Source organism: Schistocerca americana, chromosome 4 (assembly GCF_021461395.2).
Source record: "Schistocerca americana isolate TAMUIC-IGC-003095 chromosome 4, iqSchAmer2.1, whole genome shotgun sequence".
Classification (NCBI taxonomy): Eukaryota; Metazoa; Arthropoda; class Insecta; order Orthoptera; family Acrididae; genus Schistocerca; species Schistocerca americana.
The window spans coordinates 778301104-778317731 of record NC_060122.1 but is presented as its reverse complement, the minus strand read 5'-3'; the positions used below and the strand labels follow the sequence as shown (position 1 = coordinate 778317731).

The 16628-nt window shown below is 40.3% G+C and overlaps 1 protein-coding gene across 1 annotated transcript in view; it reads left to right on the top strand.

The window, feature by feature from the left end:
• Positions 1 to 16628, top strand: part of LOC124613796 (putative leucine-rich repeat-containing protein DDB_G0290503) — a 187302-nt gene that overhangs the window by 107868 nt on the left and 62806 nt on the right. The window contains exon 6 of the mRNA XM_047142518.1: positions 13800 to 14009. Within this exon, the coding sequence (XP_046998474.1) occupies positions 13800 to 14009 (210 nt within the window). The remainder of the gene's footprint in view (positions 1 to 13799; positions 14010 to 16628) is intronic.

Below are 16628 nucleotides of genomic sequence, written 5' to 3'. Positions count from 1 at the left end.
TTGGCCCGGAATGCAACTATCATGTGGGATACAAGGATCAGTCTGTAGAGAGCAGGGAAGGGAAAGGTATAGTAGTGTACTGGTGTAGAGAGAGACAAATACAACCTGGTGGAGTGTACAAGGGATGGAATTCCAAGCACAGCATCAGGAGGTTGTGGGGCAGGGAGGGTGGAAAAAGGAATGAAGCATGGAAAGATGGGCAAGTGTACTGGGTGAGGGTGACAAACAGAGGGTGAGAGATGAGAATGGGGAGATGTTAGCACAGAGGGGGTGAAACAGTAGGGTGGAGGGTATGGGGACAGTACGTTACTGTATGCTGAGGCCGGGATAATTACGGGAGCAGCGAATGTGTCATAATAATAACTGCCATCTGCACAGTTCAGAAAAGCTGGTGGTGTAGGTGAGCACCTAGATGGCTTGGGTAATGAAGCAGCCATTGAAATCAAGCATTTTATGTTCAGCTGCTTGATGCACCACAGGGTTGTCTAGTTTGCTCTTGGTCACACTTTGTCAGTGGCTGTTCATCCTCATTAACTGCTGGTTGGTAGTCATACCAACAGGAAAAGCTGTGCAGTGATTGCAGCAGAGCTGGGAAATTACATGGCTGCTTTCACAGGTGACTCAGCCCTTGATGGGGTAGGATAAACCTGGGACAGGACAGGAATAGGAAGTGCTGGGTGGGTGCATTAGGCAGGTCCTGCACCTGGGCGTTCCACAGAGATATGATTCTTGTGGCAAGGGGTTGGAATTGGGAGTGGCATAGGAACGGACTACGATGTTGTGGAGGTTGTGTGGGCAATGGAACATACTTTAGGAGGGGTGATAAATATCTTGATTAGGATGTCCCTCATTTCAGGGCGTGAGGATAGGTAATTAAAGCCCTATGAAGGATGTGGTTCAGTTGTTTCAGTCAGGGGTGGTACTGGGTGGTGAAGGAGATACTTGTGGCTGGTTCTCGAGGATTGTAAGAGGATAGGGGGTGTGAGAGGAAATGGCATGTGAGATCTGTTTGTGGACTAGGTCTGGGGCATAGTGCCTGTCTGTAAAGGCCTTGGTGAGACCCTCAGTATACTGAGCAAGGGAGTTCTTGTCACTGCAGGTACAGTCTCCCAGGTGGGCCAGGCTGTATCAGAGGGATTTTTTGGTGTGAAAGGCATGACAGCTGTTGAAATGCAGGTACTGTTGGTGGTTTGTTGGCGTAATGTGGACAGAGGTCCGGACAGATCCATCAGGGAAGAGGAGGTCAAGACTCTGGGTTGAGGAGGACCACAAGAAGTGGACAGGAGAGAATGCGTTGGAGCTGTGAAGGAATGAAGATAGGGTGTCTTGGCCCTGGATCCAGACCATGAACATCTCATCAATAAACCTGAACCAGATTAGGGGTTTATCATTTTGGGAGGCTATGAATGTGTCCTCTTCATGGCCCATAAATTAAGTTGGCATAGGAGGGTGCCATGCAGGTGCCCATGGCTGTGTCGCGTATTTGTTTGTACATCTTCCCTTCAAAGAAAAAGGAGCTGTGGGTTAGGATACAACTGGTAAGGTGTATGAAGAATAATGTGGAGGGTCTGGAGTCTGAAGGACATTGGGAAAGGTAGTATTCAATAGTGGTAAGACCATGGGCATGAGGGTTGTTGGTGTAAGGGAAGTGGCATCGACAGTGACGAGTACGGACCCAGGAGGTAAATGGGTGGGGATGGTGGAGAGTTGGTGAAGGAAGAGGTTGGTGTCTTTGACGTGGTAGGCTAGATTACAGGCAACTAATTGGTGGTGTTGGTCAATGAGGATTGAAATTCTTTCAGTGGGGTCTCAATATCTACCCACAATGGGGCATCCGAGATTGTTGGGTTTGTGGATTTTGGGAAGCATGTAGGAGGTGGGTGTGCGGGGTGTCATACGGGTGAGGAGGGAAATGAATTCAGCGGAGAGGTTCTGGGATGGGCCTAAAGCTTTAAGCAGGGATTGGAGGTTGTGCTGGACTTCTGGGATGGGAACACTCTGGCAGAATTTATAGGTGGAGGAGTCAGATAATTGGCAGAGGCCTTCTGCTAGAAGTCACTGCAACTCATAACAACAGTGATGGAACATTTGTCTGCACATAGGATGATTAGGTCAGGATTTATTTTGAGGTCGTGTATGGCTATTCTTTCTTCTACTCAAAGGTTGGGGTTTCAAGGAAGGGACCTGGGGAAGGATGGTGAGGCCAAGTTGGAGGCAAGAAATTCCTGGAAAGTGACCAGCAGATCGGGAGGAAGGGGGGATCACAGTTGGATGGTGATATTAGTGATATGAAGTGGAAAAGGCAGGGTTCAACATTGGAAATAGGGTGGTTTTGGCTGGAAGGTTAGGCAGCAAAGAAGTGTTTCCATTGCAGGGATTGGCAGGAGGAGAGTATATCTTTGAAAAGTCCAGCACAATTAAATTTGGGTGTAGGACTAAGGGTGAGGCTTTTGGATAGAACTGAAATTTCTGTGAAGCTGAGGGTGTTGGTGGAAAGGTTAATGACTGTGTTATGAGAATGTTTTGGCTCTGGGTTTTGTGGAGCTGTGGGGGGAGTGGCAAGTTGAAAAGATCAGTTAGGCACAGTTTAAGTGCTATGAGGGTTGGATGAGCAGGCAGGCCCAAATCTAAGAGGGGGCAAACTGAGGTATCTGCACTGGGCAGCAATTAAAGGGGGCTTCAAACCTGTGTTCTTGAAGAAAGAAACATTGTTTCCCAAAGTGCCTAGTATCAAGTGCACATTGGTCTACCGATTATTCATATGATTTTGGAATACATTCTAGTTGGTTTTTGAACGTTTTTGAACACATTATAAGTTGATTTCTGAACAAGTCATAAGTTGATTTTTGAATGATTGCATTGTGTACATGATGTGTTTGCCAGGGTAATTCCTGTCACATCTAGAAATATAAAACTTTCCCACAGACAAAATGGGATAGGGCTATACGAGCCGAGTCGAATAAACTTGAACACTTGAATACCAATGGCTGTTTGTTTATGTGGTTGGTTGGGTATGTGAATAATCAGCATTGTCATAACTATAAGCAAAATAGATTCAGACTACCATAGTGGAAACAAATTGCTAACAAGAATAACAGATAAGGAAGATTACACACATTGAAGAGCCAAAGAAACTGGTACACTTGCCTGACATCGTGTAGGGCCCTGCAAGCGCACAGAAGTGCCACAACACGACACGGAATGAACTTGACTAATATCTGAAGTAATGCTAGAGGGAATTGACACCATGAATCATGCAGGTCTACCCATAAATCTGTAAGATTATGAGGGGTTAGAGATCTCTTCTGAAAAGCACGTTGCAAGGCATCTCAGATATGCCCAGTAATGTTCAAATCCGGGGAGTTTGGTGGTCAGTGGAAGTGTTTAAACTCAGAAGAGTGTTTCTGGAGCCACTCTGTAGCAATTCAGGATGTGTGAGATGTTGCTTTGTCCCACTGGAATTGCCCAAGTACGTTAGAATGCACAATGAACATGAATGGATGCAGATGACCAGATAGGATGCTTACATACATTTCATCTATCAGAGTCATATCTAGATGTATCAGGAGACCCATATCACTCCAACTGCACACTCCCCACACCATTACAGAGCCTCCACCAGCTTCAATAGTCCCCTGCTGACATTTAAGGCCCATGGATTCATGAGGCTGTCTCCAGACCCGTACACAACTATCCACCCGATACAATTTGAAACGGGACTCGTCCGACCAGGCAACGTGTTTCCAGTCATCAACAGTCCAATGTCAGTGTTGATGGACCCAGGCAAGGTGTAAAGTTTTGCATTGGCCAGTCATCAAGCGTACCCGTGTGGACCTTCAGCTCCGAAAGCCAATACTGACAACATTTCATTGAATGGTTTGCACACTGACCCTTGTTGATGGCCCAGCATTGAAATCTGCAGCAGTTTGCTTAAGAGTTGCACTTCTGTCATGTTGAGTGATTTTCTTCAGTTGTCATTGGTCCCATTCTTACAGGATCTTTTTCTGGCCACAGCAATGTCAGAGATTTGATGTTTTACTGGATTCCTGATATTGAATGTACACTCGTGAAATGGTCGTACAGGAAAACCCCCAGTTCATCACTACCTCAGAGATGCTGTGTCCCATTGCTTATGCACTGACTATAACACCATGTTCAGACTCACTTAAATCTTGATAACCTGCCATTGTAGCAGCAGTAACAATCTAACAACTCCACCAGACACTTGTTGTCTTAAATAGGCATTGCAGACCACATGCCGTATTCTGCCTGGTTACATATCTCTGCATTTGAATACACATGCCTGTACCAGTTTCTTTGGTGCTTCAGTGTATTATCTTCATGGCGTATCCAAGAAAATGAAATTTTCACAGAAAATTTTTGCCATAAGGCTGCTTTACTAACGACCAGTTGTACAGTCCCTAGTTAGCAGCTGCTTAAGTTCTATTCTTGGAATAGAATAGAAAACACGTAGTACAAACATGTAATAATGCCTAACCAGAGAATAAATGTGGGATGATTGAACTGGTGATTCTGGGAAGGTTAGCAAAGTTAACCCGAGAATAAGTTTAGAAACTGGCAGAAATAGTTACAGTATTAGTGATAACAAGATTGTTCGTTAGAACGAGGAAGAAGAAGAAATGGGGACATCATGCAAATTATATGGAAGAATATGACAATTTCAAATTTATATAAATATTTCATACTACTACTACTTTTCAGTCTCATGCTTGAGAAACTGAAGCACATGAATGAAATGTAAAACTATATCCTAACAAAAACCTTGTAATAGGCCTAATAGAAATCTGATTGGTACTTCATGAATTATGTTCTGTTGTGTTATTTACGTGAATGAGGTACATAAAAATAATCATTTATGCCAAAGCAGTCTCGCTTATTTGGCATGTGTTACAAATGCTGCACTATTAGACAGGCTTGTTTCATTTTATCTAGTAGACAGTGACAAAACAGATGTAATCAGATTGAGAAACCACACCAGTCTTGTGTGCTACTTGTAGTTAGTTAACTAGTTAGTTGATTGCATGTTCCATTGATCAGTTGCATGGTACAGTAACTGTTATGGTGTGAAACATGTCACGTGCACAAGAAGTACATATAGGAAACAAGATTTTGATTAATATTTCTATTATTTACCCCATTCCCTTAAATAGCACAAAATGCATATACTATATTTATAGATTTATTTATTTCTATTCAAGAATTCGTCTGTGGTATAGAAGGAGTTGTCATGGAGATATGATTTCAATTTATTTTTGAAGCTATTACTGCTGTCTGTCAGACATTTTATTTCATCTGGCAATCTGTCAAAATTTTTTATAGCAGCATATTTTACCCCTTTCTGTGCCAAAGACAGGTTGAGTAAAGGATAGTGTAAGTCTTCCTTTTTTCTGGTATTATAATCGTGAATGTCCCTGTTGTTTTTAAACTGATCCATGTTGTTGAGAACAAATTTCATTAGTGAGTAAATATACTGTGAGGCTGTTGTAAGAATTCCTAATCTTTTAGAAAGATGCCTACAAGATGCATGACTATGAACCCCCACACAATATTCTAACCACTTTCTTTTGAGCAGTGAATAGTTTTTGCCTAAATGTTGAGTTACCCCAAAATATTATTCCATATAACATCAGAGAGTAAAAGTATGCAAAGCATGTTAGCTTACTAATTTCTGTATACTCAAAATTGGCAATTAATCTGATTGCAAAAGTTGCTGAACCTAGTCGCTTTAGAAGATCCAAACTATGAGTTTTCCAATTAAGATTCTCATCTATATGTGCACCCAAAAACTTAGTATGCTCTACCCTGTCTACTGACTTCTGTTGATGTGTTATATTTATCGAAGGAACTGTAATTTTTGCAGCAGAAAATTGGCTGTACTGTGTTTGTTCAAAGTTTAGGGCAAGCCCATTTGCAGAAAACCAATTAATGACTTTTCCAAAGACCTTATTTGTTTCATTTTCAATTGGAGTTCCTTTTACTGGATTAATAATGATGCTTGTATCATCAGCAAACAGTGTCAGTTCAGCTTCCTGTTTCAGATAGGAAGGGAGGTCGTTCACATATATCAAGAACAGTAGGGGACCCATGATTGAACCCTGAGGAACACCTAATGTAATTTCACGCCAGTTAGATGAAGTGGCAAACTTATTTAAATCACTTGATCCATATAAGGAAACTTTTTGCTTCCTGTTCTGTAGGTATGACTTAAATCACTGATATGCTATTCCATTTATACCATAGAATTGCAATTCCTGTAACTTAATGTCATCCTTCAGACAATCAAATGCTTTCGACAAGTCACAGACAATTCCTATTGGTGACATTTTACTATTTAAAGACTCTATTATGTGGACAGTGAAATTGTGTATAGCTGTCTCATTGGAACAGCATTTTTGAAATCCGAACTGTGATTTACTAAGTATCCTATTACTGTTGAGATGGCTAACCACTCTTGAGTACATTGCTTTCTCAAAGATTTTTGAAAATGCTGTAATCAGGGATACTGGCCAATAATTATTGACATCTTTGGTGGCCCCCTTTTTGTAGAACTGCCTGACAATGGCATATTTGAACCTGTTTGGGAAAATACCTTGAATTAGTGATGCATTACATATGTGACTCAGAACATCAGCTGTAATTGCTCCACATTGTTTTAATATCTTATTAGAGATGTCATCTACTCCAACAGAACATTTATTTTTCAAAGATTTAATAATTTTACTTATTTCACAAGAGGTTGTTAGGTGAAGCTTAATCAGACTAATTTTTTTCAAAACAGACTCTTCCATATACTGCCTGGCTTTTTCTTTTGAACTGTTCTCACCAATTTTTTCTCCTATACTTAATAAATGGTTGTTAAATACATTAGCTACTTGTGTACTGTTGGTTAGGATGGTCTCATTCTCTTTAATAGTAATACTACCTACCCCAGTTACTTTTCCTGTCTCCCTTCTAACAACATTCCATATTGATTTGATTTTATTGCCGGAGTTGTTAATTTCTTCTCTAACATACATAGTTCTTGATTTCTTTACAACTTTTCTCAGTATGTTACAATAAGTTTTATAGTATAAATCTACTAGTTCTTGCTGTCTCATACAGTTTTCTTTTTCTTTCTGAAGACACTTTAATACCTGTAGTAAATCTGGGTTTCTTAGAAAAGTGTGTGGTGTTACATTTAGCAATTTTCTTTGGGAAACAATGTTCAAAAAGGAATATAAATTTATCAAGAAATATGTTGCGTTTATCATTAGCATTTGGCTCATTATATGCATCTCCCCAATTAACATTTCTTAAGCTTTCTCTGAAGTGCTCTACAGGTACCAGGTTGAGCGACCTCACTCTTTTACTTAATGGTTTCCGAACTGTACATCCTGTTAGGTTTTGTAAGTTAATCAGTTGTGCATCATGGTCTGACAATCCATTTACCACAGGGAAAGCATGTGTTTGTTTTACATCCTCCTTTTTGTACAAATACACTATCTTTTAGTGTGCTACTGTCTTGAGCTATACATGTAAGGAAATCGATCACTGATTCTAAGTTATATGTTATTAATAACACTTCTAGTTCACTTTTTGTATCGGAATTACTTAGAAAGTTTACATTGAAATCATCACAGATTAATAACTTTTTCTTTTTGTTTGACAGACAGCATAATAGGGAGTCAAACTTTTTTATGAACAGCTCTCAGTCTCCTAATGGGGACCTGTACACTGTTGTTAATATCAGTACTACATTAGCTAGCTGAAGGTCACATGCACAAACCTCAAAGTACTGATCAACACAAAATTTGCCTATTTCTACAGTTTTGCATTTATACCCTTGTTTTATGAAAATGGGAACTCCTCCTTTATCCATCCTAGACCTACAAGTGTAAGATGCTAAATTATACTCACCTATACTGACACATCCATGCCCACATTTACATGGTGTTCAGACAGACAGATATATAAGTCTCATTTTTATTTTTGAGATCATCTAAACACACTAATAGCTCATCTACTTTATTTTTTATTCCCCTGATCTTTTGATTAAGTAAGTTCATACTGCCCTTAGCTTTACCCCTATTTACTGTACGTGAAGTTTATTTTATTCTATTAATCTTGATTGTCATCTGTCTGGACTTTGGCTTTAACCTAAAAAAACCTGTCTGCTTGGACCCATTAACCACAGGGATGACCCCTTGTGTGACTGTGGACCCCCTTACAGTTTCTGCCAATAGAGAAGCTAACTTATCCAGGTGCAGGCCATGTGTAGTGTATCCCCACCTACCACTAGCATTTACTGGAACAACACTTATGTGGGATTTTGCTAGTATGTGGAGCATCCTGTTCAGCTCAGTGTTAACATGCCTAACAGCAGTGTTTACCCAGGGATGATCATGACCCTGAAAGACCTCCACAAACCCCACATCTGAGGGCTCAGTTTCTGCTCCTATTTTATCCAGGTCAGTCCTAATACTGTATCTTGGATTCATAGCCAGGCTGTTTCCTGCTCCCCCAACTATAATTACCTGATCTTCCTTCTCAAAGTCCCTGCATAGCTGGCCTAAGTTTTCTGTCACCTGGCTAAGGCTAGGACTTGATTTCACAAAACTTGTGACCTGGTACCCTGCACCTAATTTCTCCTGAAGCTGCTGGCCCACACCCCTCCCATGACTGCTGCCTATAAGCAGAATTTTTCTTTTCCTGTTCTGGTTTGATCCTGACCTGTCTTTTTTCTTTAAGCTAATATTCTGCTTCAACATACTTTCAACTACATCTGGATGAGGTCCTTCCTCCACTTCAGGTAGCAAGCCAAACTGATTTACTAATTGAATGTCTAGAGTTTTTTCAAGTGTTTCCCTTTTTTGCCCTTTGCTTGCTACCTTTTTCCAGTTCCCAGTCTCTTTTTCCTCCCTTAACCTACATAATTCCAAGTTCGTGTTTTCTAATTCAGCCTTAAGGGCACAAATTTTTGCCTCCTGTTCTACGATTTTTCTGTCCTTTCTACATAACCTACACTGCCATGGAAGAGCCTCATTTTCTACCCTAGTTTCCTTGCCACTACATTCGCCCCAATGAAACCATAGCTTACAATCTACACAGAACACCCCCTCTTTCAAATTTCTACAGCAACCACTACATTTGTCACAGATGGTTTGATAGACAAACTTAACACAAATTCCGAGAATAAGTTGACACAAGACCACAGTTGTTCCCTAACCTGCAGCCTACTAACCTGTAAATAAACAATAATGTAAGCAAACTCTTAAGCTTACTTCTGAAAGTATTAACTACCTTAACTCTGAATGGCCGACACAAATTAATTTGACTTTGAAGCGATAACTCTAGTCAAAAATGAAAATCTACACTCGAGTGAAATTTACGCCGAAAAAATGTAAACAAAACTAGTGACTACCACCCTTTTATGAAATACTTCCTTTTCGATATAAATACGGTCATAAAAGCAAAACCTTCAATAGATAGCCTATAGAAGAAGTATATACCCTAGTCTAAAATGTAATATTAACTAAATTAGCTCTTATTTCAATATTAATCACTTAACTTAGCAATAAATTTGTGTATGCATGTCTGCCTACCTCCAGAGATATGTGTATTAACAGCTTTTTCACTATTAGACAATGATATTTTGGTTTTTCATGTAACAAAATGTTTGATAATCTTTGATTAGGTAATAGATCCTTTTGCAGAAAGGAAAACATGTTGTGTAAAGCTGAAAGATTAGAAAAAAATTCTGGGACTTCAGGATTGAAGAAATGTGTACTGTCTTGCTTGTCTCTTGTCTTTTCTGGTTGTATGTTTCCTGTGTTTAATTTTATGTCACACACAAAAGAAATTTATTAGCTAATGGGCAACAAAAAGTGCACATTTTCTGAAGAGTTTTATTCTCTTGGTCACAAATAACCCTACCCATTATTACTTGTGAGTTTTTTAAGGGGGGTTGGGTGCCAAACTGGCTGACTGGGAGCAGGAGAGGCACCACAGGACATTTTTATTTCCACTGTCCTGAATATAAGTTTGTTGGCTTCCATTACAAAGTATGCACGTTTGAATTCCACAGAGCGAAATACAGTGCCCTGAGGCAGCTGCATGATATCAGCAGGTTGGGTGACTCACAAATGCTTCTCCAGGTGCTGGAGAGCAGGGAATTCAATTTCAGATATGTGATGTATGGAGTAGGGATTGCACATTACTAGTATTCTGCAGAGGGATCAGAGGTAGTTCTGGGATGCCTGTGCCCTGGAGATGTGTTTTTGCAGTACCGGATTTGTGAAGGCCATGAAAAGATGCAGTTTATTGTGAAAGTAGGAGTGGGATACAGAGAAAGGAATCTTTATAGTTAGGCATTTTGGGGGCTTTCCATGGTTTAGGCAGCATTTGAGAAATAGGATGTGGGATTGTGTTTTGACCTGGGGAAGAGATACTTCTCTGAACTGGTGCAGAAAGATGGGGCAGGCGTCCATTGTGGCAGGAGTGGTGTAAAGGAAACAGGAAGGATGCATAAATGGGCAAAATACGTGTTGGTGGTTGTGAAAGGCGCTGGATAAGCGAAAAGATGTGTAAAACTGCATAAAAAATAAACACACAGGTACCTAACTATACGCACAAATACATAAAAATGTGCAAAAATGCATGAATCCACATGAAACCATGTAAAAATACACAAAACATGTTAAAAACGTAAAGAAAGGTGGAAGAAAAGGAATGATGAGCTATGGGACTGTGTGTGTGTTGCAATAAGGGAAGAGAGGGTGAAGGGGGTTGGGTTAGGTCGAGGATCAAAGTTTGTGTGGCATTGGCAGATGTGGAAAGTAAAACACCAAAGTATGTCAGGATGAGGCATGAATTGGCATCAGTAGGAATAAACATAATTATAACTATTGGAGGAAAGAATCTAGGGAATCAGATACTGCATCAACAGGCCATGTGGTCACGAAGTCTGTGTTGTGCATGGATGATCATTGATATATTGTGGCTCAGAAGTAGATGTGGTTTGGAAGGCAGTGAATAAACACAGGAAAGAAGAGACAGAACGAACACTGAGAAGAGTAATGCTATAGCAGAGAGTAACAAAGCAAAACATCATGGGGTTGGAGGATGCGAGGAAGCCGTTCGGCAGAATCAAAGAACAGAAATTCCAAGTAGGATTATCAACAATCTCGGAAAAGATAGATTGCTGCTTCCCACAAAGAAGATACCTTAAATTGCAGACAGTCACAATTAAAAACACTTACATAAAGCTTTCAGCCACAGCCTTCATCAGTAAGAGAGAAACATATGCCATTCACACACACAAGCAAGCACACTTCACGCACACATGACCGCTAACTCCAGCATCTTGGGCCAAAATACAGCTATCACATGGGATGCAAGCAGCAATAAGGAGGAGGTGGGAATGGGGCACGGATAGTAATGTAGAGGTGAGGATAGAGTTGAATGGTGTCCGGCAGAGTCTGTAGGGACTAGGAAATTAACAGGCACAGCATCAGGAGGGTGTGGGGCTGGGAGGTGGGGAAAAAGGAGCAGAAAAGGAGAGGAGAGGGGAAAGATGGGCAGGTGGATTGGGAGAGGGGTGCAAACAGAGTGTGGGAGACGAAAATGGGGAGGAGGTGACAGATCAGAGAGGGTGAAAACTGTTGGTTGGAGGGTGTGGGGACAGTATGTTACTTAATAATAATTGTGGGAGTGGAGAATGTGTTGTAAGGATAACTCCCATCTGCACAGTTCAGAAAAGCTAGTGATGGAGGGAGGGATCTAGATAGCTCAATTAGTGAAGTAGCCATTGAAAGCAAGCATTTTATGTTCAGCCGCATGTTGTTCCACAGGGTGTTCTACTTTGCTCTTCACCACAGTTTGGCAGTGGCCGTTCATTCTGGTGGACTGCTGGCAAAACTCTGATATGGCACTGTGTTGTACTGTATCACCATGACTCTGGGCCACATGGGAAACGTATATGCAATTTGTAGGACTTCGTGCAGGGAGGGGTCAGATTATCTTAAGGCTTGTGTGCAGGTATCCTTATCTGGGGCCAAGTGAATTTAACTTTGGATTTGTAGACAGCAAATAGACCCCCAATCTGGGCATGTGATGTCACTTACATAGAAACCTGATGCTGGTTTAGCTGCTGCTGCCACAACTCAAGATATTTAACATCTATAGCAGTTCTTGGTGAATCAAAACTGTGACATCATCAGCACCAATATTGTAACCCTCACTTTAGGACCAACAATATTTAATCAAGACAAATAAAGTTGAGTGACAACGAATTAAATTTGTCTATTAGTCCACAAAACCAGATAATAATATTTCCTGCTGAAACTTAAAATAAGCCAAAATAGATTTAATATGAGATAGTTCATGATGAATTCCAGTATGCCACACACACATTTAGTAAGTATGACATTAAATGAAGTTCTATTATGATTAGCAGTGATGGAAACCTTACAGTCATTATTCCTAGCACTGTGCACACAATAAACAGTTATAGTGGTCAGAGTTGACTGGTAGAGGTGAATATATAAGGGTTGGAACTTAAATAGTGGCAACTATTTATTCACAACCAGTAGAAAAGAGTTACGTGTTTGCACTTGTTACTGTCTTTCAAAGTAGTCACCAGCATTGCGTGGAACCCATTGCCAGTGATGTGGAAGGTGTAGTATACCATTAGTAGAGCCTGTTCTGTTGATGGTGCGAATGGAGTGGTCTAAAGTTATGATGATTCTTGTATACAACTGTGATAGTGTTATCCTAATGCATTACAGTCCTCCACGGCAGATCATCAATGCACAGTATTATGGTTCATTTTAGGAGCATCACCTACAATCAGCTTTGTGAATGAAGCGGCAACACTTTCTGCTCAACTCACCCATCATTTTGCTTGACAATGCACGGGCACATACAGAACAAGCCGTGGCTGCTGTGTTCAGTCAATGGGACTGGAAAGTACTGTACCATCCACCACACTCCCCAAACTTTAAGTCCTTGTGACTTTGATTTGATTCCAAAGATGAGGAAACCACTTCATGGTATTCGCTTCAGAACTGTTCCAGAAATTCGACAGGCAGTAGACCACTCCATTCGCACCATCAACAGAACAGGCTCTGCTAATGGTATACTACACCTTCCACATTGCTGGCAACATGTTCTACACAACACTGGTGACTACTTTGAAGGACAGTAACAGGTGCAAACATGTAACTCTTTCGTATCAGTTGTGAATAAATAGTTGCCACTATTGAAGTTCCAACCCTCGTATAATATCAACTGAGCAGCCTTGTATTTGCCCACTACAGAAATCCATGTGACTGACCAATGACATTGACAATGCTCTCACTGCAGATTTCCCCGCCATGCATGTATGATGTCACACATATTAGTTACCTATATCTTCCATTTGCACGTCTGGTGGTCTTACTACAACTTTCTTCTTTAAACATTTCTATCAGTAGTGCTGGGATTTACACAGCCTGAAGGTAAATACTAACAAGCCTTTCTGTGTCTGAAATATTAGAAATTTTCTCAGATTAATTTTCCCCAAAATGAAATGGTTCCTAATTTATTATGGCCTCAACTATTACTGAATTAGATACTCTATGTGGCAGAGGTTTGTATTTAAACATACTTAATTGATAGTTCTTGATTCAGAGAAGAAATGAATGAGTAAATGTCAGCTTGCAGTTTCTATATTTCCTATTTTTAATATGTTTTGTGAAAATAATGTATTACCATCATTATTAGGTTTGCTACTATTTGTTTATTGTTCAAACTGGTTACAGATGTCTGCTGAGGAAATTTTTCTCAAGGAAAAGTGTGCTGAATTAAGAGAGAAAATTCAGAAAATAGTTACTGAAATAACATCACTGAAAAATGTAACTGACAAACACAGACATGAGTATGAATGTGCAGTAATGGCACAGAAACAAGCTGCAGAGAGAATTAGTTTTCTGAAGGAAAAGATCTTGACAGCAGAACAAGAATGCAGAAAGGCAATTTTATCTTTAAGCGCTTTTGTAGATTGTAAAATTTGAACTGATGCTGGAATTATGTTTCAGTAATTGTCTCTACCAATTACAGAAACCTGAAATTTAGATTCAGCAGTTTCCAATTGAATATTTCTCTAAGAACTGTGGAATACATAAATAAACTATATAAAAGCTGACTATATTATGAAAAGGATAAATTGCTACTCATCATAAAAATGACATGTTCAGTTGCAGACAGGCACAACAAAAAGACTGTTAAACACTGAGCTTTTGACCAAAGCCTTTTCAGAAAAGAAAAGAAATTATGCATAACCACACAAGCAAGCACACCTCACATGTCCATGACCATTCTTCTCAGCCTCTGTGGCTAGAATGCAGTGGTGTCATGTCGAACAGAAGCAGCAGTCTGGAGTGGGGCGGGGAAGAGGGAGGGGATAGCAGGGTGCAGATTGGGGAAGAGAAGTCAGTGCTGCCTGATGGAATGTGCAGGGACTAAATGGTGGCTAGACAAGGCTGCTAGCCATAGCCTCGAGTGTCTCCTCCCACATCCCCCTCTCCCCCCTTCCTCAAAGCCTCCCTGCACCATACCAGGCAGCCTTGTCTGGCTACCATGACCTGTCAAGCAGCACTAACTCCTCTCTCCACACCCGTACTCTGGTATCCCTCCCCATTCTCTGCCCCACTCCCCTGTCTGCAAATCAATGTGTCATCTTTATGGTGAGTAAAAATCTATCCTTTTCATAATATTGTTGATATTCTAACCTGGATGTTCCATTGTTACTTAAAAGTTGTCAACTATAAATGGTTTTATTCGCAGGCAAGCAATTTGTTTTTATACTTATAGATGTTCTAGTCAGATAGTTGGGTACAGTATTGAAATGTAAAGAAACATCTTCACTGCCACTGAATATGTTTGCATACTTTTTTGGTATAATTACTTCTTATCTCAACACCAATTAAGTTTTTTACAGTGTTAATCTTAATCTCAAGTACATCCTCTGTTCTCTTCTTTCTTGAACTAGAAAACTTCTTTTATTTTTGGAATTACATTATGATTCACGTGCCTCTGTCTTCTTATGCACAGCAGTTCTTGTCCTGCGCCAGTTCACTGCATTCAACTATACCAGTAAGAAACTCTCTTTGGTTAAATAGTTATTCGTTCTGCTTAAATAAATTCATAACACTAACACACATAAGTTACTGGATTATATTCTATCAATAACTCGTGCAGTTATAGTTCTGAAGCTTCCATATTACCCATAAAAACCAGAAGGTTAGGCAAGCATATTCTGTTATACCCCCCCATGAACCATGCACCTTGCCGATGGTGGGGAGACTTGCATGTCTCAGCGATGCAGATAGCTGTACTGTATCAGTAGTTTCAGGGGCAACACTCTGGATGATTGACTGAACTGGCCTTGTAAAATCAACCAAAACAGCATTGTTGAGCTGGTACTGTGAATGACTGAAAGCAAGGGGAAACTACAGCCATAATTTTTCCAGAGGGCATGCAGCTTTACTATATGGTCAAATGATGATGGCGTCCTTTTGGGTAAAATATTCCGGAGGTGAAATAGTCATCCCCCATTCAGATCTCTGGGCGGGGTTACTCAGGAGGACATCGTTATCAGGAGATACAAAACTGGCATTGTACAAATTGGAGTGTGGAATGTCAGATCCCTTAACCAAATAGGTAGGTTAGAAAATTTAAAAAGGAACATGGCTAGGTTAAGGTTAGATATAATAGGCACTAGTGAAGTTTGGTCGCAGGAGGAACAAGACTTCTGGTCAGGTGAATAAAGGGTTATAAATACAAAATCAAAGGGGGTAATGCAGGAGTAGGTTTAATAATGAACAAAAAAATAGGAACATGAATAAGCATAGTGAACACATTATTGTAGCCAAGATAGACGCAAAGCCCACACCTGCCACAGTAGTACAAGTCTATATGCCAACTTGCTCCGCAGATGATGGAGACATTGAAGAAATGTATGATGAGGTAAAAGAAATTATTCAGATAGTTAAGGGAGATGAAAATTCAATAGTCATGGGGGACCGGAATTTGATAGTAGGAAAAGGAAGAGAAGGAAAAGTAGTAGGTGAATATGGACTGGGGGGTAAGGAATGAAAGAGGAAGCTGCCTGGTAGAATTTTGCACAGAGCATAACTTAATCATTGCTAACACTTGGTTTAAGAAACATGAAAGAAGATAGTATACATGGAAGAGGCCAAAGACACAGGTTTCAGATAGATTATAAAATGGTAAGACAGAGATTTAGGAACCATGTTTTAAACTGTAAGACATTTCCAGGACTCTGACCACAATTTGTTGGTTATGAACTATAGATTTGAGCAGTTTGTTCGGGTTGGTTGCACCAAACAACACCCATTTAGCAGTAGTTTATTCATTCACAAAGGCTCACAAAGAACTGCACATGGTGGAACAGCCCAAAGACAATGCTCAGAGTCCAAAGATGATGCTCAGAGTCCAAAGATGAATGCATATTGATGCTGATGTCGACCTCATTGGCGCCACAGATTAAAACTGAAGAAACTGTAGAAAGCTTGAAATTTAAGGAGATGGCACCTGGACAAACTGAAAAAACTGGAGGTTGTAGAAAG